Source organism: Polyodon spathula, chromosome 18 (genome assembly GCF_017654505.1).
Source record: "Polyodon spathula isolate WHYD16114869_AA chromosome 18, ASM1765450v1, whole genome shotgun sequence".
NCBI classification, from domain to species: Eukaryota; Metazoa; Chordata; class Actinopteri; order Acipenseriformes; family Polyodontidae; genus Polyodon; species Polyodon spathula.
The window spans coordinates 3,638,711-3,664,784 of record NC_054551.1 but is presented as its reverse complement, the minus strand read 5'-3'; the positions used below and the strand labels follow the sequence as shown (position 1 = coordinate 3,664,784).

The 26,074-nt window shown below is 39.3% G+C and overlaps 1 protein-coding gene across 6 annotated transcripts; it reads right to left on the bottom strand.

Annotated features, from left to right (window-relative positions):
- Positions 1 to 1,852: 1,852 nt before the first annotated feature.
- LOC121330946 (integrator complex subunit 1-like) lies at positions 1,853 to 24,211 on the bottom strand. Of its 6 annotated transcripts, XM_041277946.1 has the most exons (49): positions 24,129 to 24,211; positions 23,709 to 23,808; positions 22,981 to 23,268; positions 22,627 to 22,823; positions 22,348 to 22,485; positions 21,997 to 22,156; positions 21,297 to 21,402; positions 21,021 to 21,207; positions 20,676 to 20,821; positions 20,444 to 20,585; positions 19,941 to 20,117; positions 19,226 to 19,334; positions 18,866 to 18,986; positions 18,444 to 18,521; positions 18,038 to 18,204; positions 17,264 to 17,360; positions 16,923 to 17,014; positions 16,768 to 16,828; positions 16,263 to 16,460; positions 15,768 to 15,897; positions 15,474 to 15,653; positions 15,226 to 15,375; positions 14,918 to 15,097; positions 14,715 to 14,819; positions 14,384 to 14,551; positions 14,041 to 14,152; positions 13,763 to 13,921; positions 13,408 to 13,554; positions 13,002 to 13,100; positions 12,755 to 12,879; positions 12,349 to 12,603; positions 11,937 to 12,096; positions 11,614 to 11,745; positions 11,201 to 11,381; positions 10,982 to 11,105; positions 10,518 to 10,648; positions 10,233 to 10,320; positions 9,592 to 9,839; positions 9,261 to 9,390; positions 8,830 to 8,963; positions 8,486 to 8,678; positions 7,711 to 7,838; positions 7,137 to 7,246; positions 5,586 to 5,699; positions 5,430 to 5,500; positions 5,159 to 5,250; positions 4,777 to 4,886; positions 4,313 to 4,437; positions 1,853 to 2,707 (listed from the first exon to the last, which is right to left on the bottom strand). In XM_041277946.1, exons 2-48 carry the CDS (start codon positions 23,764 to 23,766, stop codon positions 4,319 to 4,321), a joined length of 6,597 nt encoding a protein of 2,198 aa, XP_041133880.1. In that variant the 5' UTR covers positions 23,767 to 23,808; positions 24,129 to 24,211; the 3' UTR covers positions 1,853 to 2,707; positions 4,313 to 4,318. The 6 variants fall into 6 exon arrangements, with proteins under 6 accessions (XP_041133880.1, XP_041133878.1, XP_041133881.1 ...); XM_041277944.1 differs by lacking the exon at positions 1,853 to 2,707 and having other exon boundaries at positions 4,043 to 4,437; XM_041277947.1 differs by lacking the exon at positions 1,853 to 2,707 and having other exon boundaries at positions 4,043 to 4,434.
- Positions 24,212 to 26,074: the final 1,863 nt, after the last annotated feature.

The window sequence follows — 26,074 nt, the reverse complement described above, 5'->3', positions numbered from 1 at the left end:
TAACACAATAACTGTAAATGTTGGCAGAGTGTAGGTGGATGAACTGAATCTCCTGACCAACAAAATGACTGATGCAACATTCTGAAGCCTTCTTAAGAAACAATGATGATAATGTGTGAAATCAAGCAGAGTTTCTTTAATGAAAGTTTGCTATAGTAAGTTCACACATTTTAACGTGGTTGTTTTACAGTTTACGATAATTTACCATGTGCTTACTTGGATGTGGTGCTAGCTTGGATATGAATAAAACACTTCGGGTCACATTTTTAAAGGTCTTAACAACAGCATGCCCTCTGCTTCATTTAAGTAAACTGTTAATCTTACGAAAAAAGAAACAAACTCATACAAATTTACCATCGTAAAAGCATAGCAAAGTGTAATAAATCATAGTGAAAGCATGATAAAGCACAGGTAAGCATTGTAAAGAATAGAAAAGTATGGCAAACCAGGGTAAACTATAATAAACTTAAAAAAAAAAACATGCAGAAATACCATGGTTAACATTTGGGTCGAAACTAAATAAATGACTAAAAAGTGTGCCTGCCTTGTTTGTAACTAGATATAAAACACAGTATAGGAATGGTTAAGCTCAGGAAACATGGGAAAGCATGGTAACATTGTATTAAAACAATGGTAACATTTACGGATAAGGCTGCAAATGCATGGTTTAGGTTTCTATTAGATTTACATTTATGCAAAACCCAAATGAAACCATTGTTGTTTTTTTAATTCCTGCCATCTGTTTGTTTACATAGCTGTAAGGCAGATAAATGAGTTTGACGTGAGGCCATGCTTAAAAAAAACAAACAGAACCAAGTATGACAGTTGATAAGACCAAAGTGACCTTATCCATATGGAAAATTAAGACTCAATTGCAAAGCCAATAAAAGGAAGACCTTGACTATCGTTGACTCTATCAGAGGGAAACTATTTTGTTTATTTCCTTGGAACTTCTGTTTAAAAAAAATGTTAGTCTGCAGCTGTTGATTTAACAGAACACTTTAAACATACAGCAGTCTCATTTTATTAACTATTCGGAAACCATACTTCTGAGCTAACAACACAAACACATATGTGTCTCTCACTCAGAAATGTATGCATCATGGTGACTTTTTGTTTTCAAGCTATTTTATTTAACTGCTTAAATCCAGACACTTTGCACTTCTATAAGCACCTTCTGAGTTTTCTCGTTTTTTGTATTTAGAAATTTCTCAAGTCAGAAAAATAAAACATTTCAGTAAACGCACCCTGGCATTGTCCAGTGGGAGACTTCTATTCTATTCGATGTTTAAACAGAATGTTGTTAAATGACAAAGTAAAGGATTCTAGATTTGTTTCTGTGGTTTTTCTCTTTCACTGTGTGATTGTATCCTGCAGTCATCAGGCTGACTGGTTTAGTACTGGATCACTGGCGATGAGCTAAATGTGAGAGATGAAGCTGCTTTTCATGTCAAAACCTCCAACAGAAACAGGCTAAGGTCCAAAAGCAATCACACTTTAAACTTCAAAGTGGGAAAACGGGCCGAGAAAAGCAGTTTACATTTTTCTCTGCTAGCCAAGCGCAACTCATGCATGACAGAAGAGAAATTAACGTGAAAATGGCGTTGAGTTAAAGAGACAAATCAGACAGGTGTGCAGTGCAGGTACCAGCACATCCCCTGAAAGTGAATCACAGCATTCGAGACAGAAATGAGTGACTTCACCCCATAACCACTTCCAACAAAGGATAGCACTGTCATCGATATGAAACTGCAGCACTGACGTTACTTAAACCATTTTTTTTTTTTTAAGTTTTTAAATCAAATGAGATTCTGTTTATATTTTTTATGTTTTTTGTTTTTGTTTTGTTTGCACTATTCTGCTGGTGCCACTATATTGTTTAATGCGTTTTTGTTTTTGTATATAATTAAAGTTTTTTATTGTTGGCAAATAGTTCAAAGTAGTTTGTTTTAGTCACACATGGATATCCTGTTCTAACTTCCTGTTCGTCAACGGTAATTATGTAACCAACTAGCTAAAATACATATGGCAAGAAATCATTTAAGTTTTAGGAACACAGCAAACAAGCTATGGTGTAATGGCCAACCCCCTTGGCATTTGATGGAATTTAGCCTCACTGGTGTCAAGTTTTTAAATGCGAAAGAGGTTTGATTTATTATTACTTGTACATGAAGTTTTCCTCCTGTAAACATAACAAAAACGAAAAGCAGAAGAGCAGAGCTTGTGTACACAAGCTCTGCAGAAAACATCACGGCTCAGTAATTCTTTACAGGATCTGTTGACATTGCAACTGAAACCATTAAAAAAAAAAAAACATTGTTCAATTAGTCTAAGTGTTTAAAAACTGGTTTTATTTCTATTATTACTACATCATTATTATTAGCTCCATTCTAGTTGACTCTGGCAGAGTCTCATATTATTATTAATGTGTCTTATGTCAGGGTGGTGAGCTCAGTGATGATAGAGGGAGATCAAATGTTACAGCTAATAAACAAGGCTGTGATTGAAACACACAAGGCTGTCACTGTGGCAGTAGCCCATCAGGACCATCACTAACCCTCTTAAACTCTGCCACTTCCCTCCCTTCTGATAAAAAAGGCAGCTTCTTGCTAGGTGTCATTCCTCTTCGTTCCACCTCAGTGGCAGACAGTGAACATGATGCTGGCTCCCTGCCCGGGTCCCAGGCTCTAGATAGATCTGTTGCAAGCTGTGCGAAAAAAAAAAAAAAAATCTAATTAAAAATGTAGTGTATTGTGTAACACCTTGATTTCCCAAGGTATTAAAATCATGGGAACTAATAACAGGAATACATCATGTTATACACTAACTAGATTTTTATAATATTACCCAAACAAACACACACATACACAGATAACAAAAGATTAACATTGTGAGCTGGCGGTAGTCGGTACACATCTTTGACAAAACTAAAGTGTTGCTGCTTTCTCACAAAATTGACAATTGATCAATGGTTTATCCAGCACCTATTATAAACACTGGAACAGTGTTTAAATACACTGATACAATGATGACATTGTATCGTTCTAACACTGAGATACCAGACAGGTATATGTATTAGATTCCTAAAGCATCTGTGAAGTAGTTGCCAAGTGCTGTTAAACTGTGTTCTAAGATTTTTTTTTTATAAAAACAGTTCATTGTATTAACATGTAACCTTATTGACCTGGAACAATGATACCTGGTCTTCAAAGAAGATCTTAATGCAAAGATTATTTGCACAATACTCCTGAAGTTTTCTACAAAAAAAAAAAAGAAAGAAAAGCATCGAGAGGAACCAGCTTTCATCACTAATAATCTGTTGAGATTTAAGTGCCTGTCATTATTTTCATGACAGCACCTACCCTTCCCTCAATGAGGGACTAATATTATTTCCCTCTTTAAAAAACAAGAGCCTCCTATCTGCTCTCTGCCGTGAACAATGAACTCCATGCTGGCACGAGAAGAATGAGTTTCAAAATTTCAAAAATAGCCACCCCACAAACCTGTAAACTGTTTTGATCGGTTCAATTAAATAATTACTGATTTGGCTAATTTAATTTCTTTGGAAATGACATATACCGACATGACCTGTGCTCTGCAGGCATTTCTCTTTTTTATATAACAACTTTTAGATCGTTATCTCCGACAGTCTGCAAAACAATTCAGTTTCATGCTGAATTTCCTCCCAGTGTAGCATTCACTTAAGTGAGTAGAAATACGGGGTGAGGCTTCTCCCACAACTTTTTGTTTCATGAAATTAACTTTTCAAACGTCCTTGGTAAGTTTGGACAGGGGAAGAGAAAGACCTTAATGGGCTGGTCTAATTTTTTTTACATTTATTTATTTTTTTAACATTTTTTAAGGCTCAGCACTCAATGAATAATTAAATACCCAGGCTAGTATTCTCATGTTTTAATCCCCACTGTTTAGAAGTTAAGACAATATTTATTCACTATATATATATATATATATATATATATATATATATAAAATGGGAAAAAAATAAAATGGCTTATTTGACCAGATTTGACAGCATTCATTGTTTCAGAGACATTTATTTATTCTTTATTTTATTTGAAGTTTTGAATGCAAAAAAAACCTGTTCTATGATGTGTTACACACGTATGTACAATGCTGACTATCTTCCAGGACTTTATAAATGGTATAGCAATATCACAACAAATACGCAAGTAATAGAAAACACTGAAGGGGAAATAGTCCATTGTCTTGTTGGTTTGGGGCAGCTTACTGGACATTAATGAGGAGCATGACTTGGGAATAGGAGTCTTTAGTGAGTGAAAAGCACACTGACGGGGTTTTAGGTTGTTGCCTCCATGTGGAGGACCTTCATGGCTTCTGAGATGGTAGAGCTGGTGTCGATCTGACCATATATCCCCACCAGGAATGCTTTGTGCAACAGGATATCAGCATGCTCTGCTAATGCAAAAGTGAAAAAAATACATTAAATGACCACTGAATCATGTCTAAAGTGACCAATCTGATATACATATACTTCACATAAATGCATACAGTGTACACACACATGTATATATATATATAGATATATATATATATATATATATATATATATATATATATATATATATATATATATATATATATATATATATATATACACACTGTCATTCACATTACTGCCACTTATGAAAGGAAGATATTGCTATATTATATATGAAAAAAAAAACATGCAAAACATCTAAACTTGAAACTATGAATGACAAAAGCAGACTAAATGATGGTGTGATCTCCCCTTACCTTGACAGAGCAGCACATATTCTGGAAGGTTCCTGAGAGCAGTCTGCACCACGTCGAAGTTGCCGCTGCCCATGCAGTACATGAATGTCGGCAAGAAATCAACAGCCAAGCTGCAATACGTGAAAGGAAAAGACAGCTAAATCAGAAACAACAATGTCTGTGAACGGTCTCGGAAATGTGAAGGTTACACAGAATCTTAAAGCTGGAAAATTACCAACAATAATAACTTGATCCATTGCGAGAGGCTTAAGTTGTTTAAATCTGAATGCATCACTTAAGTGCTCCCTCCCTCCAGTTGTTCGAATGACTGCTACTCTTAGGTTACAATGGGTATAGGGAACACCCTTTCTTCACGAATCTCTGCAGTGGTTTTGTGTCTTACCAAGGGTTGTTCTGGATGCAGCGTAGCGCCAGACTGAAAGCCATATTACGACACACCTCCTCAGGGGAATTCATCAGGCTCTGAAAATCATTCTAGAAGGAAAAATAAAAAAAATACAAAAACTGAATTCACATCAATAAACAATCTTACCCTACTATCTCAGCTGCGGTCATATCATATAAAAGTATTTCTTATAACGTGAATATACAGAGCTGCTGAGGCTTTTAGACAACAAGCAACAAGTTTCATTCAACCATGTGATAATACTTACAGTGAAGTAAGGTAGAATTTCCGGATTTCTTTTAGATTTCTCATCAACTTCACTTAGAACCTCCAGGATGTCTAGAATAACACAAAGGAATTAAACAAAATCGGTGGATCAGGAATCTGGGTTGAAGAAATCCATCATTCTTTTTGGTATGATTACCTTCCAGTGCCTCTCCTCTGGCTATATTTCTCAGGCATTTTGTCATGTCTGATGCAGTCAAGGGTGCAGAAGCTGAAATGTTGACCAGTGGGAGGGACCCAGTAGATGGCTCCTCTGTTAAAAAGAGATGGTTTTAGTCTCCACACCTTGCTCCTCTGGTCTCTATAATGCTACATCCATGGTGGTCACCTGAGGAAGTGGTTTGTGGTTCCCGTAGCCGGCCACGGCCCCAAGACTGATAGGAATATGCAAGACTTGTTACTCAACAGTGCACGGCAATAGATCTGGTAAGAGAGTGCTCAGATTTCCTCCACTTAAACATGTGGTAATTTAAGGATCTAAGAAATAATCTTAGTTTTTGTTACACAGATCAGTACTAAGGATTATAAAACTAACACACACACAGATTGTGAAAGAAAAGTTGCTGCCTTCCAAGACAAACACCTATACCAGGACAGACTATGACACGAACATACGATATTGGTAAGTTAATGATAGACACAATCGTTTGAGAGATACGACAGAAACCGTTTGCATGAATGACAAACCATAAAACGGCTTGCTTCCATACTGATGGATTTCCTATTTAACCCTTTGCGGTCCTACATTACAATTTTCCCTTTCCAGTCCGACATCATCAAAAACACGTAAAGCACAGGTCTCTAGTCGTTTTTTCTCCGGAAAAGGTCGAGAAAACGTTTCAATGGCCAAGTGAGGCTGATAGGAGCCAAAATGAAACCGAAAAATATATATATATATATATATATATATATATATATATATATATATATATATATATATATATATATATATATATATATATATATATATATATATATATATATATATATATATATATATATATATATATATATATATATATATATATATATATATATATATATATATATATATATATATATATATATATATATATATATATATATAATGATATAATATATATATATATCATATATATATATATATATATTTTTTTAAAATGGGCGTATTTCATAGCTCAATTCACTACAGAGATAAAACGGACATAACAAAGGAGGTAGCTGCTGCTGCATCCAGCGCTCAAAGACTATCACAAACAATTGCAGAGCTTTTTGAGATGTTATAGTAATAAAATAATGACTTGGATTGCACAATTGAGGAGTTTGGTGATAAAACGAGTGATCAGGAGAGGATTTACCAGTATGCACGTCTATAAAGAGGTATGTGAAAAATACAATGAACAAGGGGTGGGGCTTGACTGTAGATATAGTTCTGAGTGTCCTTTTGCGATTGAGTGCCTTTTAAACCTGCTTTACACTGATTTTTTTTTTTTTTTTTTTTTTTTTTTAAAACAGCAAGTGTAAAATAAACATTGCATGTGAAAATAAATTGGACCTGTCTCGCCTGACAAGCGCTGAATAAATGGACTGCAAAGAGTTATTGATGTAAAGCTAGCAAAATATGAATAAGATTATTATGAAGGAGTACTGTCCGATGCTACCTGCTGGAAATGCTGTTGCATCAGAAGAATGGCGTTAACATTGCCCCTACCCTCTCGGTCCTCTGCAGCACTGTCTGCTGATTCACTCTTCAATGGGAGCGTAAGGCCAGTCAGGAGAGATTTTAACTGCAGCATGTCAGGGTTTTCCGAGGAGAGACCCCTGAAGAGGAAATTAATAAACATAAGAAATGATCAAATAAAGCACACACAATGAACAAACATATCATTATGTCTAATGATTTATTAAATATCAGTGCAGAAAATAGTGCATACTGCAGGTGTGTTAAATTTTGTGATATGCAACTCTTCAGAACATTTAGATCAAGGGTCTCCAATCCCGGTCCTGGAGGGCCGGTGTCCCTCCTGGTTTTTGTTCCAGCTGTACCCTTAATTGGACCAATTAAGCTTCTAATAAGCACTTAATTGGCCCAATTAAGTAATTTAGGGTACAGCTGGAACAAAAACCAGGAGGGACACCAGCCCTCCAGGACCAGGATTGGAGACCACTGATATAGATAGATTATCTCATCTGCAAGGGCCAGAGCTGTTCATTTCTGAGGACATACTGCCACTGTACTTCATGTGTTTTACTTTGACCTCTGAGCGTTTCTTCTCTATACTCACTGCAGGATGTCCGAGTGCTTCTGAAGGAATGGAACTGCAGCCCCAGCATCATGCGTTAAATATTTCTGAATGCACTGGACAAATTTACTGATGAGGGGAGAAAGCTGTCGGGAATACCTCCTAAAGTTCTGCATGGCGGGCAAACAAACAAAAAGCAGGTTTACAGCAATTATGGAATAAGCAGTGATCAGGTGGCATTTAAAAAGTGACTAAATTGCAGAGCACTCAATCCCTGATGACATGAGTAAACACTTTAATGAAGGCAGGTAAATACATTCAATGCTAACTTAAAACTGATTAGCGAGTTCCAGAATTTCAACTGGAAATCACTAAGCCAATCCTGCTATTCTTCTCCTTAACTGAAGTGAAACAATCTGTCTGACAAGTCAGCATGTCAACAGTTAAAAACACACTTGGCACTAGCCAACAAAAACAAAATAAAATTGTATACTATATTATCTACACTGTGTGCTATGCTAATACAAGTATTATGCTCAGTTTTAGAACAAAATATACATTTTTAGTAGAAAATATTAATTTGCTAGATGGATTAGGGTGTCTATTTATGCATTTTTAAAATCAGTAACTAAATGTATAATTTGGTTGTTTATTGTAAATACTTAGCATACACTTTCTGAACATCTGTTATTCATTCTTGCTCATTTATTTTTCCTGTTGTACTGTAATTTTGCTACACTTTATGGTCTAATAAAAGTGTAATACTAGCAACACTACTACAGTAAATAAGACCATTCATGTTGTTTCTTTGCCCTACCTGTAGGACCTGTATGAAAGACAGGAGAGAGTCCTGCAGTGCCCTCTGGTGTTCAGTCTGGAACACAAGTGGATGCAACAGCTCCAGAATGGCGAGGACATGAGTAAAGAATGACAGGTGGTTCTGCTGTCGGAATTCCGGGAAATTCAAGTGGATACGACCATGGAGCAAAGCTGCGATCATAGGCAGGTGTCTTCAAAAAATAAATAAATAAATAAAATTTGACTACCAACTTTATATTTAAAAAAAAAAAAAGTATATACAATCTGGTACAATGTATGTGATTTTAACAAGATATCTGGGTATTAAAGAAATAAACAATCATTTCTGAAGATGTGCATCACCTGAGTAGAAGCACTGGGTGTGCCACGGCTAGCTTCCTGCAAGCCATGTTGGCATCAGACATGCGGTTCTCTGCTGACTTGGAGTCTCCTGTCTCAGCCAGCAAGGTGATCAAACGGTGCACCAGGACATCCAGCTATGGGAAGGCGACAAAGGACACAAAATACTACAAATTCTGCATCTCTGAGCTGGACAAACCGCAGTTCAAGGGGAAATAGATCTTCTAGACTCGCACTGCTTATCAGCACAAGCGTTTTTGTATAAGCCTTAGAGACGCCTCATACCTTTTGTACAGGTAAGCACTGTTTACCTGTAGAAGATTTCAGATAGTTAAGACTGCAATGGTTTCTTTATCCCAACAACCAGATAAGAGTCTAGATAGAACCATATCCCAAGTTCAGGTGCAGAACATAGTTTCTTGTAGTTACAGTACCTTACAGATGCTGCCATCTGCTGCTCCCTCACTGCTAAGGATGGCGTCTGGCAGCGTCACGTGTTGGATCACTTCCGGAACCTGCAGGTAGATCTGTAGCAGGAGGTTCTGGCAGCGTTTACTCATCACGCTGGAAAAGCAGAAAGGGTAAGAAATCAGGCAAGGCTTTTCCATCATCACGCCTTGGACAGGAATATCAGTTTCAAACCATCCTAGCAAGGTGCAAGCACACAGTTCTAACTTCTAATTCTGATACAGATCACATCTAACTCACCAAATCCTGGTGTTATATATTCACTAAACTAAAACACTGTGCTGTACATGCTTGTACCTGTCTCCCCACTTCTTGATGCAGTTAATGAGATACTCTGACACCTTCTTGACACTCTCTAGGTCTCCATGGCAACAGCTGTGCAGTAAGGGCAGTCGTGATTGGATAAGCGAGCAGGAAGCCTCATCCAGTGTCGTCTTGCTTTGGGAGTGGCTACGGCTGTTCATTTCAGACTCTGAGAGAATCAGGTCAACCAGGCAGATCAACTCAGGGGGCTTCAAGCACAAAACAAACTCATCTGTCCTCTTCTGTTTATTAAAAGAAAGAAAATGTTAAACCCCTATATCTTCTAGACCACTCCCATGGCATTCCTCAAACACTAGAATTACTGACAATTCACAGGGACTTTCCAGATACAACACAGGAATGCAAACCATTAAGCTTTTCAATTGAGGCGAATAAAGCTTTCAGCAGCCATCTACGATTACAGCAGAGCAGGAATTGCCCTATTTATATCATAACATGCATTGGTGTTGGCTGTTTTGTATAGAATAGATGAACCACTCCCAATAAAGGTTAGCAAAACAATGTTGTACCAAACAAGCTAAACATTTCCACAGAGACTACCTTTGACTAGAACAAAAACACAGTTGGTAAATACAGATTTATTAACAAGTTCTCAAACAATCTTCTGCCCCTACCTGTGGAGTTTTCTGGTCACGGCCCTGCCAGATGCGGGGAATGTGAATGCATGCCCAGAGGAAATCCAGTGAGGGTGATGGGTCAAGTCTAAATATGAAAGGAAGCAATGAAATGAAGAAACAACCTTTAGGTCTTTCCAACACATACTTTATGATGGAGTACACACTAACCCAACACATAATGAGCCACAAACAGAGTAACAGGGTATAGATACCAATGACACTGGTATAAACCACAACCCCAAATTTGATGTGGGATTAATAATGAACAGGGCATCACTTCACCTGAGTTCTCTTTGCTTGCTGAGTAGAATACTGATGCACTGATGCAAGGTGGTCCAGTTCGATTGGTGCGTCAGCAAAGCCAATAGATATGGCCTGTAAGTGGGTGTCTGTGCCCCCATGCTTTCTTTACCCTGGAGGTAAAAGCACATGTGAGATATTTACCTTTGCTTCAGGATGAATTAAACTACAATGCCTGACTGCATTACTAAGTTCAATCTAAGCATTCAAGAGATCATCTACAATGCCAGTTAACCAAGACCAGAATGAGATCTCTATTTTGGGAATTGATCTGCAAGCATGAAGCTCATACAAATAATAGTAGAATGCTATTATATTCTCATGATACATAGGAAGACATAAGAAAATACACTGTAAATCAGATGTATTTCAAATCAATACTTTGAGAATTTGCTGCTGTTTCCAAAGAAGAACATTTGCTTTTTATTATATGGATTTCCAGCTACCTTTTTCCAAGCAAACAGGAGCCTCTGTTGCAGGTCTGGACAGATAGAGATAACTTCAGGATCAAGCAGTTCCAGCCAGTCAATCAGCAGCCCAGAGGAGGACACTGTATTGGCCATTTCCATGCTGGAAAAAAAAACAACAAACAAAAAATAAATATATAAAAAAGTGTTAAAATATATATTTATAAAGATCTTTAAGATAATCAACCAATTTCATACCTTCCTGCATCAGCTTCCATTTTGACGGATGTCTCATCACCTTCTTGGAGAAGTAGTGTGTTCACCATGGAGACGGGACCTGCAACTGGGTGCTTGGTAACGGTTTCCATGCCAATGGTCAGCAGCACGGACAGGAATTCCTCCAGGTATGAGGACTTTGCCTCAATCAAGCCCTGGAGCACTGAGAAAAAGCAGCAACTTGCAATCCTTATATTTTATATCAAGTTTGATTCAGGTTTAATTTGTTGGTTTACAATTTATAAATTGAGTAATATATGTTTTTATATATTTATCTGCCTTGGGAAACGTATTAATTTGATACATTAACATGGATTATGCAATTGTGGAAACAAGCTCTTTAGCAGTGCAATCCAACTGGAAGTCAGTGAGACAAACATTATTATTTGTAATACCTTTGCCAACCAACTCTGCCTCTGCATTGCACCTCTCTCCAGATTTCAGTGTTGCAATAATTGTACGCACAGTGGCTTCAGATTCATGTTGATAGGCAAGAGCATCGGCCAAATGAAGGAATCCTGTTCGAACTAATGAATAGAAAAAATACAGGAGTTAAATTTACTACTCTTTTGCCCTGGAGAGGAAAACAAACTGTTTAATTTCTCTATGTCAACTATCACAATGTCTCATTTAACCTAACTCCTCACACTAGAAATTGACGCTTCTCCAAAAAGCAAGCAACAAGTTTTAAAAAAGTTTTTGTTTCAGGGAATCATACCATCACTGAGTCGGTGTTTGAGAGAGTACTGAGCAGCGAATGATTTGAGCTGAGCTTGCAGGGCACCCCCCTCCACTGCAGGATTCTCCAGCCAGGTGAGCATCTGCCTGACTGCCTTGAAGAACAGGGAGGAAAAAGCCATGTCCTGGGGAACACAGCGCTGGAGGAGAAATGCAAAAGGGACCGCAATCAGTGATGTGCTTCTAACACAGACAACGGGCCAGAACATATGCAGACATCACTCGAGTTACTTCAAGAATGTTTCTTTCAAAACGTTAGTCTACGAATAAAATAAAGTTTGATATTAAATGTTCCTTGACTCCTGTCAAAGAAGCCTTCAATGCACACCATATATTATGGGACAAACTGCAAATGTTACTGCCCAGCCCAGCCCAGCTGGAAAGCTCTTTACCTGGTACTGGTAGAGCTGGCGCATCAGGGGGCAGGACATGACGTGGTTCTGTTCCATCGCCATGACGAGAGCCCCGCCGTGCGGAGAGTTCAGCAGCACCACGATGGCCTGGAGTAGCCGCACTGCGATGCCTGTCACCTGGGCATTCCCTTGACGGATACGGGCCAGCTCCTGGGCCAGCGCCTGCTGTAGAGAAAGACATACCGCCCGAGGGTTCGAGCTCTGCCACCTGGGATCAGCGTTCAGGGGAAACAGCTGCCAAGAGAACAAACACGTCACATAATTCACACCGCGTTTCCAGCTCTCATCGAGCGTTTTTCTGTAGTTTTCAATTTCAGAACATTTTGGTTCATGCTGGGAATTTATTAAGACCTTTTTTTTTGTAGTGAATAAAGCCACTCAGTACCTGAAGAATCATTCCAGCCAGGTCATCGTCGGGTCCAATTACTGGAATTTGACTGGCCGCTCGGATCCGTACCGGCCCCTGAGGGTCCTCCACACTCACTTTAGGTCCTTTCCGGTCAGCGCTGTCTGAGAATGCATTAGGAAAATAGGTTTACAGAAGCCAAAAGGGTTTATAAAGCAGAAAGCAAATCTTTCTAAAAGGTACATTGTTAGCAGTAGGGTGTGTTGAAGCCCTGCACCTTGCTTACCTCTGCGGGAGGAGAGGGAGGCACTGAGCAGGGTGTGGAAAGTGCGCCCACCAGTTGCTCCTCTCTCGTGCTGAACCTCAACAAGATGAGCCATGTAGTCTACAGTACATGCAAAACAAATTTTAAATTAATTCAATTCATATCACGCTTTAAAAGACATCGATACCAGCAACACATAGTGTATGTGTTCCATGTTAAACAGTATGAACAGAGCTATATGAGCAAGCACATTTATGGAAATAAGTCATGATTTACTACAGTCACATGCACAATAGAAACTTTCTTCTGTGATGATCTAAAACATATATCTGTATTCTTTGGGTTAAAGAGTACACCCAAGTTTACATTTGAAAATGAATTTAAAAGTGTCCTGACAAAAGCAGATGACTATAGAAACGAATCTAACTCTTATCCATGATGTTCTGTTCGAGTGTCTGGGGGTCATGGGACACAGCCTGGTCCAGGTATTGCAACAGCTTGCTCATACTGGATACCGGGATACCAAACGACTGCACAAACAGCAGCAACTGCTGGGGCTCAAGGTCCTGTAATGCTGGAAAAAACAATATAATCATCACATTTCACTGCAGTACTTGTCTAACAGATTCATGAATACATGCAGATTCTACTGGTTAAATAGCTCTTAAATAGGAGCATGTACTGTATACTAGAGTTTGATAATAAAGAGATCTTTACATACAAGAGATCTTTACATGTAAAAATATTACATAGGTAATAACATGAATTCTCTTGTTATTTACCTGCATCCACCAATCGAGAGACTTCTGACCGGATCATTCTGAGTTTAAGCCAATCGGGAAGCAGCAGAGCCTCCTCTGAGGTGTCCACGAGGAAGGCAGTAGGGAGGGGCTTCTTTTCTGGGAACCAGATATCCAGCAGGCTGTAGAAATCACTCTCACCTGCCAAGGGACATAAACAGATACATTTTTCAACGAGTAGTGAGAGACCCCATTAAGAATCAGAAAGATAGTTTTTTTTTTTCGTGGATTATCAGACAAGTGATTCGATGCTCACATACCTTTCGGGGGCCCCAGGGTCAGCAAAATGACCATGGCGTGGACGACCAGGATGTGCATGGTGGCAGTCTCACCAGTCGTCCAACGCAGGAAAATCTGGTCCTGAGACTCTGACTGAAAAGCAAAAGAACACCATAAAATTAGAAAAGACAATCAAACAGAAGCTCCAATTCCCCCACTAAAAAACATTGAATGATTATCTCATTACAAAAGAAGTACATTTCTCATCATTCAAACCTTCCATTGAATCCTCATGGAACTCCTTTTACTGTTCACTCCAATAGTTGACCATTTTAAATGCCTGAGTTACCACGTACACAGTTACTACAGTTTTATTGCACTCACCCAGCTGTATAAATCCTCCCCCTCCTTGGTTTTTCTCATCCTCCTGATGTATTTGGAAAAGACAGAGACAAGTGCTGAGAGCACAGCTTCTGACTCTGGCCTGTAGGAGTGCTTGGAAAAGAGGTGGGACATGATGGTGGATCGCTCCACAATCAGCCGTGCAACATCCTAGAGACAACAGAGGTATAGTATAGCCAGATATAGAAAAGTCCTTTTGAGTGAGGAATGCATTTTTTAATAAGTAATCTTTCTATCTAAGTAAAGTATACTGATGCTTCAGTAATATTTCATTCAATTTTTTACTTTTATAAAGAAAACATGATTCTCCTACCAAGGCAAGATCATTATGACGGCCTTGCTCCTCCACTGGTGAGTACTGGGATAGGTAGATCAGGTAGGCACTGATGGTCTGTGGGTCTGTCTCCATGTGGATAGCCTATATTAAAAGGACAACATTAAAAGTAAACGTATTGCCTCTGTATACATTACTAGGGGTTTTAAGTACACACGCACACAGATTGGGTGAAGTTTCACCTGTTGCAATGCAACTGACGTCATGCCTCGAACACTATCAAATAAAGGTAGTTTGGGCAGATCCTGCAGCAGCCACTGATAGCCAGGAAGCAGCTCAGCATCCCCAGAGTCTTCCTCCATGGGTTGGTCCCGTTCCTCACCATCACGCAGCCCGCCCTCCGTCAGGACCAACGACAAGCCCTGCCAGGACAGAGGAATAAAAATTATTAACCTTAATAACCAGAAGAATAGTCGTTGCTGTACCCCAGTGCTAGAACATGCGAGTTGTGGATCAGCGATCCCAGCAGGCAAAGCAAACAAGCACAAACCTTCATGGCAAGAACCCTTGATGCAACCTGAGATGAACTGAGCCGCCGTAGGAAGTAGTCCAGCACCTCACATGTAGTCTGTTCATCTGCTTTGGGACCCAACAGCAGATCCTGTAGGCGCCCAAGAAGCTGCCTTTGTTTTTGCAGTCTCTGAATTAAAAAAAAGACAATAAAACATCAAGCAACTAACATTTCACATTTCACTTTTCTATACATTGGTTATCCTATCCCCTTCCTTCATTCCTTGCCTGTCGCTTTTTAACTCTCTGCTCCTTGCTCTCTCCTTCCTCATCCTCCTCGACCGAACACGGGTCATCTGCAGCGTCATGCAGCAGGAATTCACAGAGGCACTGCACAGGCAGCACATCCAAGGACCCTTCACTCGACTGTACAAGGTCTGCTAACCAGGGCATGGACTGTGAAGAGGCCTGAAATACAAACATTGTGATTGAAGATACATACAGTATGATTGAAGATTTTGCTTATTGCCCTAATACAGATACTGCTGTAGGGACAGTTTCACCCTTCAGTTCACGACGCACCTGTCTCTGGATGATGTTGAGAAGGAAGTCGGGGCTGCGACTGCGACACAGCAAGTGTCCGAGACGCAGGGATTGGTTTAAACTCTTCACTTGTTCTTGGACTTGAGGGGGTGGCCTACGCGGAGGGCCCCTGGGTAAAACGGAACAACTGAAAGGTCAGCCATGCACACTGCCATTGTAAACACATACTGAGAAAAAGCCTCTTACTTACACAACGATGCCGATTCATAGCACCTCATTATTTTTCTTTTTTTTGTGTTGGTGACTTTAGAAACGTTCTACATTGTTTAGCAACATGTGTTTGTTAAGCAAGAAGACAAAGTTTAAGGCAATTTTCAATTGTATAAATAAAGTCCTGAACAAAATCAGAAATAGCAAACTACTGCACCTGTCTACTAATCATACTTTATGTCACATGTTAAAAGATAATAGACTTGGGAGTATCAGTGCACACACACAGACACACACAAGAACCCTCTATAAAAGGATGCTTACTGTGGGTCGAGGCTGGTTAGCTGCGACAGTAGGAGGCTGTTGCTCTCTGTAATCGTCTGCTTGGTCGATGCTGCAGCCAGGTGGCTCTCGAAAGCCAGGATCTCCTGCTTCTCTCTCTGGGAAATCTGCAGCTCCCGGTTTATCATCTCTGTCTTGGTTTCCTCATCCGCCACGGTACAGGGAGGGTATGAGTAGTTACTGAGAAATACAGAGAGGAGTTTGCCATTGAGGTGCGGGACAAGGATATATTAAAACACTGGTATTTTAAGTGAATATTCAAATAAATCTAAGAACTGCCTACATATTGTAATTAAAGATTGTGTAAATAAAATAAATCATTGGTAAAGTTGCAGAGTAATCAGGCTGACATGTTACTTATATTTTGTATCAAACCACCAGGGGTCAGCACTACCTAAATAAACACAACTATCCTTTACAGTATATTGTTTCGGCAGCTTGGATGCACTGAAATATTTCCTGTATGCAGTTGTGAAAACAAACATACTTGGTCATGACCATCTCCATCAGCATTTTCAGAGTGGGGTAGCCATCCCACGCAGCCAAGCCTGCAAGGTCATTGATAAATGAACATCAAATGAGAAAAAAGGGGTTTGTGTAAAATGAAACTTAATACTGTGTGCTTTTATGATGAAGCATTACCTATATTCTGCGGGTTAAAGGCAGCCACAACCAGCAATAGCAGCCAGGCTTTCCAGTACAGTGTGGATATAGCCAGGTTTGGTGGTTGGTACCTATAACAGGGAAACAATAAGGAGGTCAAGTTTAATTCAATTCATTATTAAATCTTTACTACTATTGTTCAGGTTCAAAGCAAGTTGTGCATTCAGATACATATTTTTTTTTACCTTTTACTAATTTTCATTACATATATATAAAGATACAGATATAGATAGAGAAAGAGAGAGAGAGAGTCTGTTTAACAGTGGGAATTACATGGCTAAACCCCAAAGTGAGAATCTCAGATGTCCTCTGCAACATACCCAGGGGGGAGCTGAATGTTCTCAGGATGGTGGTAGGTACACAAGTTAAGAACAGCATCAATCAGTTGAATTCTTTCAACCCTTAAAACATCCAGGTCTGAAAAAAAAAAAAGGGAAGACAGTTGCTGTGACTACTTTTTTTTTTTTTTTTTTTTTTAGTTGTCTATTGATCTTACCCCATTTTTCTCCCAATTTGAGAATTTTGCCGCTCCCTGCGCTGACTTGGGAGCGGCAAAGATGAATACACACTGTCCTCCGAAGCGTGTGCCATCAGCCAACTGCTTCTTTTCATCCTGCAGGCCTGCTATGCAGCCAACCCAGAGCTACAGTGTTGGAGGACAACACATCTCTGGGCAGCTTACAGGCAAGCCTGCAGGCACCCAGCCAGTTTACAGGGCCAACCTAAGCCCACCCCTGGCCCTGGGGTGGCGCTAGGCCAATTGTGCGCTGCCCCCTGGGAACTCCCATCCATGGTTGGCCTGGACTTGAACCAGAGACCTCCAGGCTATAGGGAGCATCCTGCACTCCACGCAGAGCGTCTTTACTGGATGAGCTACACGGGGTTGCTGTTACCTCTATGTTAAATTAAAAATAATGTAATTTTATAATATATAAAATGAAAATGGTATTACCACAGCTTTTGGAGCTGGAAATATTTGGGGAGTGTAAAACTGAATTGGTCTTAGAAGAGGATGCCACATACAGCCGACTCTACTGCAACATGATAGTCATTTCTTTATTCTCCTTCCTGTCACAGCCACACAGAACACAGACCCCGGGTACCATCTGATTGGACAGCAGCCGCTCTCTTCACCAGGTGGTCAGCCAGCTCCATGGCGTCTGCAGGACCCAGTGGCAGGTCACGTGACAGTCCGATCACCAGGATGCGCATCAGTGTATCCTCCAGCAGGGGGACCTCAGAGCAGAGGCGAAGGAAGAAACTGGGGCGACACAGACAAAGAGGGTTCAGAAACTGTCCCTTGCACATTTTAAATTATAATAAATGTTGTAGGCTTAAAGTTATGGAATTTTTTTTTTGGGGGGGGTATTTAAACTTCTAATACATTTGTATATATTTGTCTATATTATTATTGGTTTCTAAAATATAATTGAATTTGTGTATCTTTTATGTAAAACAGAAAGACGATCTCCATCACATTAAAACTTCTAATCTGCTTACTTTCTGTCACTCTCTGGTGGCCAGTTATCCCATTTATAATAGGTCTCAGGCTGCTCAGTGAAAAGGAGTTTGTGGAGGCTGAAAAAACAAAAGGGAAATTAATTTATAGAAACAGCACTAAAGAGTACAATGAGCAAGATATGCAAACTAAATAAACAACTTGGCAATCAATGCATTACCGAAAGCTAATAATTCCTGCTGCTTTTAGCAACTCAGAATTGACTATATAGTCCAAGCACTTTAACAGATTTTGGCACATAAAAGATATCTGGAGAGGTTATAAAAATTTAAAGTTGAATATTTAGTCAGCTCAAATGGGTGCAAACAACAGAACATTTTGAATAGCTATGTTGGAAAATGCACACAACCTATAACTAAACAAGCATTTTTATCTGTAAAAGAGTTTTATAATAAACATGTACCAGTGGACATAATCCTTAGCCCCCACTTTGCTGATGGTGGGGACAACAGTGTGCAGCCACCACACTGTATCCCGCTGGATGGCAGCAATCTGATTCTGAAACGCACGCAACACTTCCAAGTCTAAAATATAAACACACACATGTATATATTAAAAACAAATAGTTTTGACTGAAAGATGACATGTTTTCTGGTTAAAAACAATGCCTTTATAGAGATAATTCTGAAAACCTGGCTAAAAAGGAACAATGCAATTCAACTATTCTGACAGTGGTTACATCCTTCATCATAACATCTGATAACCTAGTTGGCCAGTCAATAAAAACTCTATTTGATACAATATTAAAAACATAAGCAATTACTCTTTTTCTCTCCTTTGTCCCAGGCGATCCCAGCCTCTTTTACTTGAGCAGTGATTCCCAACATCATGGAGACAGTGAGCAGATCTGTTATCTGGCTTACAAAACGCTCCTGCAAAGATTTAATACATTAATTAAAAAAACACAAATACAATACACAAAGAAAAAAGGAAAAAATAAGAAATCTCCTACACTTTGAATCATTAAAGGGGTATTCTTTTATTTATTCTTTAAGACTTAAAGCATCGTTTAGAGAGTAAGTAGTGGGGTTCCGAAAAATAGTGTTACAAGTCCCCATGTGTTAACTTATAACTTTAAAGTCTGTTTTAAATTTTCAAAATGTCTGCTCTAGTGCACTATAGGAACAGCGATAACAAAAAAAGAGCGATTAAAAAAAAAAAAATCAAGTGCTCTGGCTTTTCTGTTCTATGCCACATCATGGATCGTTATTACTGTGTTACCTGTTTGACAATGTGGGCAATAATCCTTACACTATCAGTGCACTAGAGCGGACATTTTGAAAAAAAGCTTTGAAAGAGACTTTAAAGTTGTAAGTGTAAAAAGTTGTCAGGGTTTTAACAATGAAACGAAAAATTACAAGTATGTTAGTTAACATGTGGGGAAGTGTAACACTATATTTTTTGGAACCCCGCTACTTACTGTTTACCTGTAGTGTCTTAACGTTTTCAAATTGATACGGAGTGAAAGATGTACTCACTTTAAATTCCAAGTCAACATACGTGGGTTCTTTCCTCTCCTGCATCAGCCCCAAGCAGAACGACTGAAAATTGATCTCGTGCTTCGTCTGTTTGATAATCTCCCTCAGCAGGGCTCGAGATGCACGCAGGTAATCATCCTTATTGGTCAGAAGGTCCTGAAAAACCATCGCCAGGAACTGCGAGGGAGACGGAAAACAGTGCATCAGTTACACTACACATAAGGGAGATAAATAAGATCAGTTTCATGTTACCCATGTAAAGTAGTACCTTTGAAAAGCAAGCAATCATTTAAGCACTGGTTTCTATATTTATTGAGATCAGTGAAGTAATAAACAAAAAAAATATTCTTTTGGATTTCAATGGGTACAGCAGTTCTTATTTTGAAATCAACCATGTGCGCTATTGTACACCAGTATTAACGTTGAGTCCATTATGAATGTGTTATGAATCAGAAAAAAAACATTTCTTAAGCTAAACTGTATACAGTATGTCCCACACTCACCTTTGGAGCTTGCTCAGGACTGTGCTGCAGAACAGTATAGAGGACCTGCATGTTATTTGGATTTCTGGCATTTGACAGCTCATTAAAAATCAAAAACTTCACCATCGTACCCAGGTTATCTCGGTGTGCATTCAGCAGCTCCCTGTAAAAAACAACATTACCCTTCTGTAAAGACACAGTACACACAACATACTTGAATGCATAGGTCACTGTCAGATTCCCTTTCCTTTACCTGACGCAGAGCATGTAGTGGTTGAGGAGGACTTTGGGTTTCAGGCGGATTTTAATTAGACTGGAAACAACCTCCATGTCCTCAGTACCGTGAGTGTTGCAGTTCATACAGAGAGACATGAGCAGATCCTGGGCTGGACGAGTCAGCTAAGACAAGAATAGAATTCACTCTCATTACAATGACTTTCGTAGTGCACGTCTATTACAAACAGGTGAGAACAATGATCTAAACAGTTTAAAGTAAATCTGTATAAACAGTACATACCTGTGGTATGTATGCTCAATTGCCCTTTTATTCTGCTTTTTATTAAAAGGGCACCAACAGGAGCCCTTCTGAACCTCTCACCTTCGGGTTCTGAAGCCACATCTCCAGTCGCTGCACAGTCATTTGCCGAACATCCTTGTAGCCACAGGTGGCCGTCAGTAGCCGCAGTAGATTCCGGGATACGTTGTCCATGGGCTGTCGGCGGTTTAACTGGTCCCGCAAGACATCCAGGACATAGTCTTCCACGCTCTCTGCCAACTCTTCATATCTGCAACATGGGATTTAACAGCATGCATGATTTGTAGAGTCAGTTCTGTGCAGCAATAAAACATTTGTGACTGGCGTCTGGTGTCTTACCTGGGCATGACCTGTCCCTCATCCTCAGGACTCAGCTTCTCCTCTGCAATCAGTAGCTCTGCTTGATTATCATCCTCATCAGGATTGGAAGGGTGGGGACTGCTGCCTAAACAATGCAACACAGACTGGTAATAATAAATAATAATAATAATCTTTATTTTTATACAGCGTCTTTCATAGTGGACCACCATCACAAAGAACTTTACAAGATACGAGACTAGTGTGTGAACTATGCAACAGCTGCAGAGTCACTTACAACAATGCCTCACCCGAAAGATGGAGCACAAGGAGGTTAAGTGACTTGCTCTGGGTCACAAAATGAGTCAGTGGCTGAGCTGGGATTTGAACTGGGGACCTGCTGGTTACAAGCCTGTTTCTTTAACCACTAGACCGCACGTGGCCAGCCTGTACCTTTGTCCTGCATTTACCAGAATCAGATCTTTTTATTCATTTCTATCTGGAATCTAACACATGCGGTACACAATTGATTTGTGAAGGATTCTCCGTATACCAAATTTGTAATTAACCAGCATTACAAATGAATTCAGAAATGGCAGTAAATAACCTTGTTTTTCTTACTTCCATTGCACAAAACAGTAAGGGGCAGAATCTTCCAGTTGTGTCCAATTAGGCAACTTTAAGCAAATTGTTTTTCCCCAGTGTCGCCCTACCCCTCCTCCCTCCCCATCCCCCAATGTACCTGCACTGACTTCGCCACTGGAACGCCCTGTATCTATCTGTAACAGCATGCTCTTCGGGGGCATTTTGGTTCCAAAAGCTGTCTGGATGTTGTCAACAAAGTTTTTACAGTGTGAACTATCCACCCAGATCCTCTCTCCCAAGGAGTCCTCAATGTACACCTTAAGGGAAGTAAGCACAGCTGCTAAAATGGGTGGGCATGAAGCAAAAACACAAAAAAAAACAACGGATGCACAGTCACTTAAATTGCTAAAGCAGGCAATTCTACAAAACAGGTGAAAGCTCTTTTTGAAAAAAAAAAAAAAAAAAAATACCCAGGACTTCAAAAATAAAATACACTCTTCCTTCTTACCTTCACAAATATTTCTGGCCAGTTCTCATCCTCCTCGTAGGCAGCCATGAGGAGATTGCAAGCCAGCACAGAGACAAGGTTGTTCCCCTTTGCTTTGAAGTTTATAGAGGCATCGCGCCGCAGCAAGCTACAAAGAGCCTGTTTTGGGGGGGGGGGGGGGGGGGGGGGGGGGACAGAAGTGCGACAATTACAACATAATTAAAAAGATTTTGTTTTCACCGCACCACAGCACCATCATCACCATCAAGGGTCTAAAGCAGTTTGTTAGAATACACTTACCTCAATGACACCTTCTGTAGCAAAAACGTTGGGTTTGATTTTAGCCAGGAACATCAGGCTCAGGTACAAGGTGATATCTGGTTTTGCTCGGTTCATTTTCAGCTGCTTCACAGCCCCGCAAAGCACACCCTCAATCTGATCATCGTTGCCTTCTCCCTCCGCAGCCTCAATCTCATCCAGCAGCAGTGCAGGAGGGACTGTGAACACAGAAAGAGCAATCAAACTGTTCATTTGGAAATTAAATGGGTGGTGTTTTTATGGGGAAATAAGACAACAAATAAATATTGCAGACCAGTACTTTCTTATTATCAGGTGATTTAAGGGTGTTGCTTGTTTGTGTGATTGCTTTCTTACTTTCAATTGGCACAACTGAAGGTTCCTTTATAGAAGGTGAGATGGCTCGCTTGTCAGCTGCGGCGACATCGGCCAACCGCCCCAGAGCACTCAGTGGAGGTGTGGAGGAGAGTTTTGGCCGTTTGGTGAGACCCGACAACCCGGCAGATGGAAGCGCTGATGTGGCTTCCCTCTTCCGATCAGCAGGTAAACCAGTCGAGGCTGGCTTGAGCAGAACAGCGGGGGCTTTGGGCTCACTGGTCTGGCCCTTGGAGCCCAGTGCTATAAAATCTCCAGGTGGAGCATGCCCTAAAAGAAAAATAAATGTGTAAGATTACGGTTAGATCATACAAATGTACAATTTCAAAATGTTTTTTTTTTTTCAATTACATCAGTAATGCACCATTGTTTTCTTTCAAAACTAGAAATATTCTACTCAGAATGTTCTGATAAGGCCTCCTCTGGTAGGCAGACCTCAGTGCATCAGTACCATAGTTTACTACAACAGACAGTGGTATGCATTTTGCCACTCTGATGACAATTTTGTTTTTGTCTACTATTTCTTGCGAATGTATTTTGTCTACGTGCAAAATAAAGATTTTACAATACTGGCATACATTTACAGTTGTCTCCTCTATCAACTTCAGTAAACTTTTTTTTTTTTTTTTTTTTTTTTTTTTTTTTACGTAACTAGGAACTGGTGCCAGTTTATATTTCTCGTAATATTTCTATGAGAGTCAATTACTCACCGGAGGTTTTAGCAGCACTGCTTGGGCGCCTGATTGCTGTCGGTTTTGGGCGATTCATTGTGATACAGATTTAAATTCTATCCCATATATGAAATAAAACCTTGAAAGAGAAAAAAACAGAAACGTCAATCCTTTTGTTTTTTGAGGTTATTACTAGTTAAACTACACACTGAAGTTCCTCAAAATGCAAAACGTTTAGGTTTTGTGTGTATGCATATTAAGTATGCACAATAACATATTATACACATAACTTAATATGCAACAATAACGGCTGTACACTCGTCCTGCTTTTCGCAATTTTTACAATTTTAAACACACCTAAATCTTTTTATTATTATTATTTGTAATATTATTAAGATTTGGCAAACATTTACAATTAATCTAGACAAATAACCCAAACAACCAATATCCCATATTTACTTGGAATTATTTCTAAACCCGGAACCATAGTCACCGGAACACAGCGCAACCTGCCGAAAGCAAAAAGAAACGGAAATTCTGTGTGACACCACACACCTTCAAACGGAACTAGAAATTCTGTTTTCTGTGCTAAACCGGAATAAAAATAAAAACCGCCGAGGCAGGGTTTAGTAAACATGTCCTCATGTTTTGAACTATTAAATGGAAACTGTGATAATTGTTAGTAGTCTGAAACAGTGAAGGAAAGGCACATTTCAAGATAAAATTGCTAATGAAATGCATCTAATAATTGGAATGTACAATCATATTTTTTAAGGGCAGGTTTATAGGACTGCCATATGATATACAACCTCCTTTCTGTAAGAAAAAAACTGATTGTACTATAGGCGTGTTTTTTTTTGTTTTTTTTTTTTTTGTTTTTTTTTAATGTATTTAATTGTAGCAATTATTGCAAGCTATTTTGTTTCTAAGGATACACTTATTTATGTGGTTATTTTTATTACACCTTTTTTTTTTCGTAAAAGAATGTAATAACGTAGATAAAATTACGTGTCTAAATGTGTACTTTTATGAAATACCAGCGTCGTTCATGTAAACAATATATATATATATATATATATATATATATATATATATATATATATATATATATATATTATTTAAACCGTGTGTCCTCATTTAGATTTTATCGAGTAAATCTAAAATAGTTAATGTTGCAGTTCCCTTCGTTTTTACAGGAATAGTCATGCATCAGCACATGCTTTTACAATGACAGATCCTTAGCAGCCACAATATTAGCCAAATCTCAATTACGCAAAAACGAATTCCTATATGGTTTCAAATTTGCTGTTTTTTACCCCCCGCCCCCAGACAAAAGAATGCTTTTTCCATTCGCCCAACAATGGCAACTAAAAATGTTTCTTACTTGTTTTAAATTTAAAAGAAAAAAAAAAGGTTAGGTCACACACACACACACAATGTGAGCAAAACTGTCATGACTAGTGCATGTAAATGCCGCCTTTTTGTATCCACAGTAACGTAGGTCGGTTGTTCTTTGACTCAAGAAAAGAACACAGTTTCCATCGTGATGAGGTGGCCTCAATGTTCTCATGAAGTACTGTGAAAGGGAAGGTATTTGGGGATTTAAAGAACAAACAGCTTTTTTATTTAACAACGGCAGGGTTCACTCGAATCCTCTTCTTTGACATGTAGCAGACTCTTGGGGAGTCTTGTTGAAGAACAAAATGGCACCCTTATGACCTCAGCATCTGAAACACTGTTTGTGCTTACTAAACAAAATAGGATTTCCAAGAGTTATGCCAAGCCTGGGTCATAATATGATGTAAGACCTGGAAACAAACTGCAATGTGAAAGCCAGAGAAAGGTTTTCTTTGGACATAACATGAAAGACTGGAAATAAGGCTTTGAAGGCTTGATAAGGCTTTGAATAGGCACAGAATCATAATCAAAACATAAAAATGTTACCAAAAACAGTTACTTAAATGGCTATGTGGAAGGTTGCATTCATTGTATATTTGCAGCCAATTAAGCTTGCTATGTATAACAACTGGAGAAGCTGCAGTAGAACTACACAAACTTAAGATACCTATTTTTTCAAGCAGCTTCCCATTTCACTCTCCCCAACATGACCTTATGTCAGAGACATTGAACACTATGTAAGAGTAGGAGTTTGTTTTGTATATGTCGAGGCTGTCCCAGAAGAGGTCTCCTTCAGCCAGGCCGTTTTCTGACAGATTGAGGTGAAGTGGGTTTCCAGTGCTGCTCCACAGTGTTTGGAGTCTGAAATTCACAGAATGGTTTCTCTCAGACTTACATTATCAGCAAAGGGTTAATTTTCTTTTTATTACTCTGCTAAGTGATGTTCTGTGTACCTGGGTGGGAATGACAGCTCCCGCTCGGAGATACAGATTGATCTTGTCCAGCGA

Excerpts from the sequence above, each read along its gene's own strand:
- LOC121330946 (XM_041277946.1), bottom strand. The coding sequence starts at position 23,766 with ATGAATCGCCCAAAACCGACAGCAATCAGGCGCCCAAGCAGTGCTGCT. Across the intron at positions 23,269-23,708 it reads CAGTGCTGCTAAAACCTCCG|GGCATGCTCCACCTGGAGAT; the intron begins GTGAGTAATTGA and ends TTTTTCTTTTAG. Across the intron at positions 13,555-13,762 it reads CTCTCGATTGGTGGATGCAG|CATTACAGGACCTTGAGCCC; the intron begins GTAAATAACAAG and ends TGTTTTTTCCAG.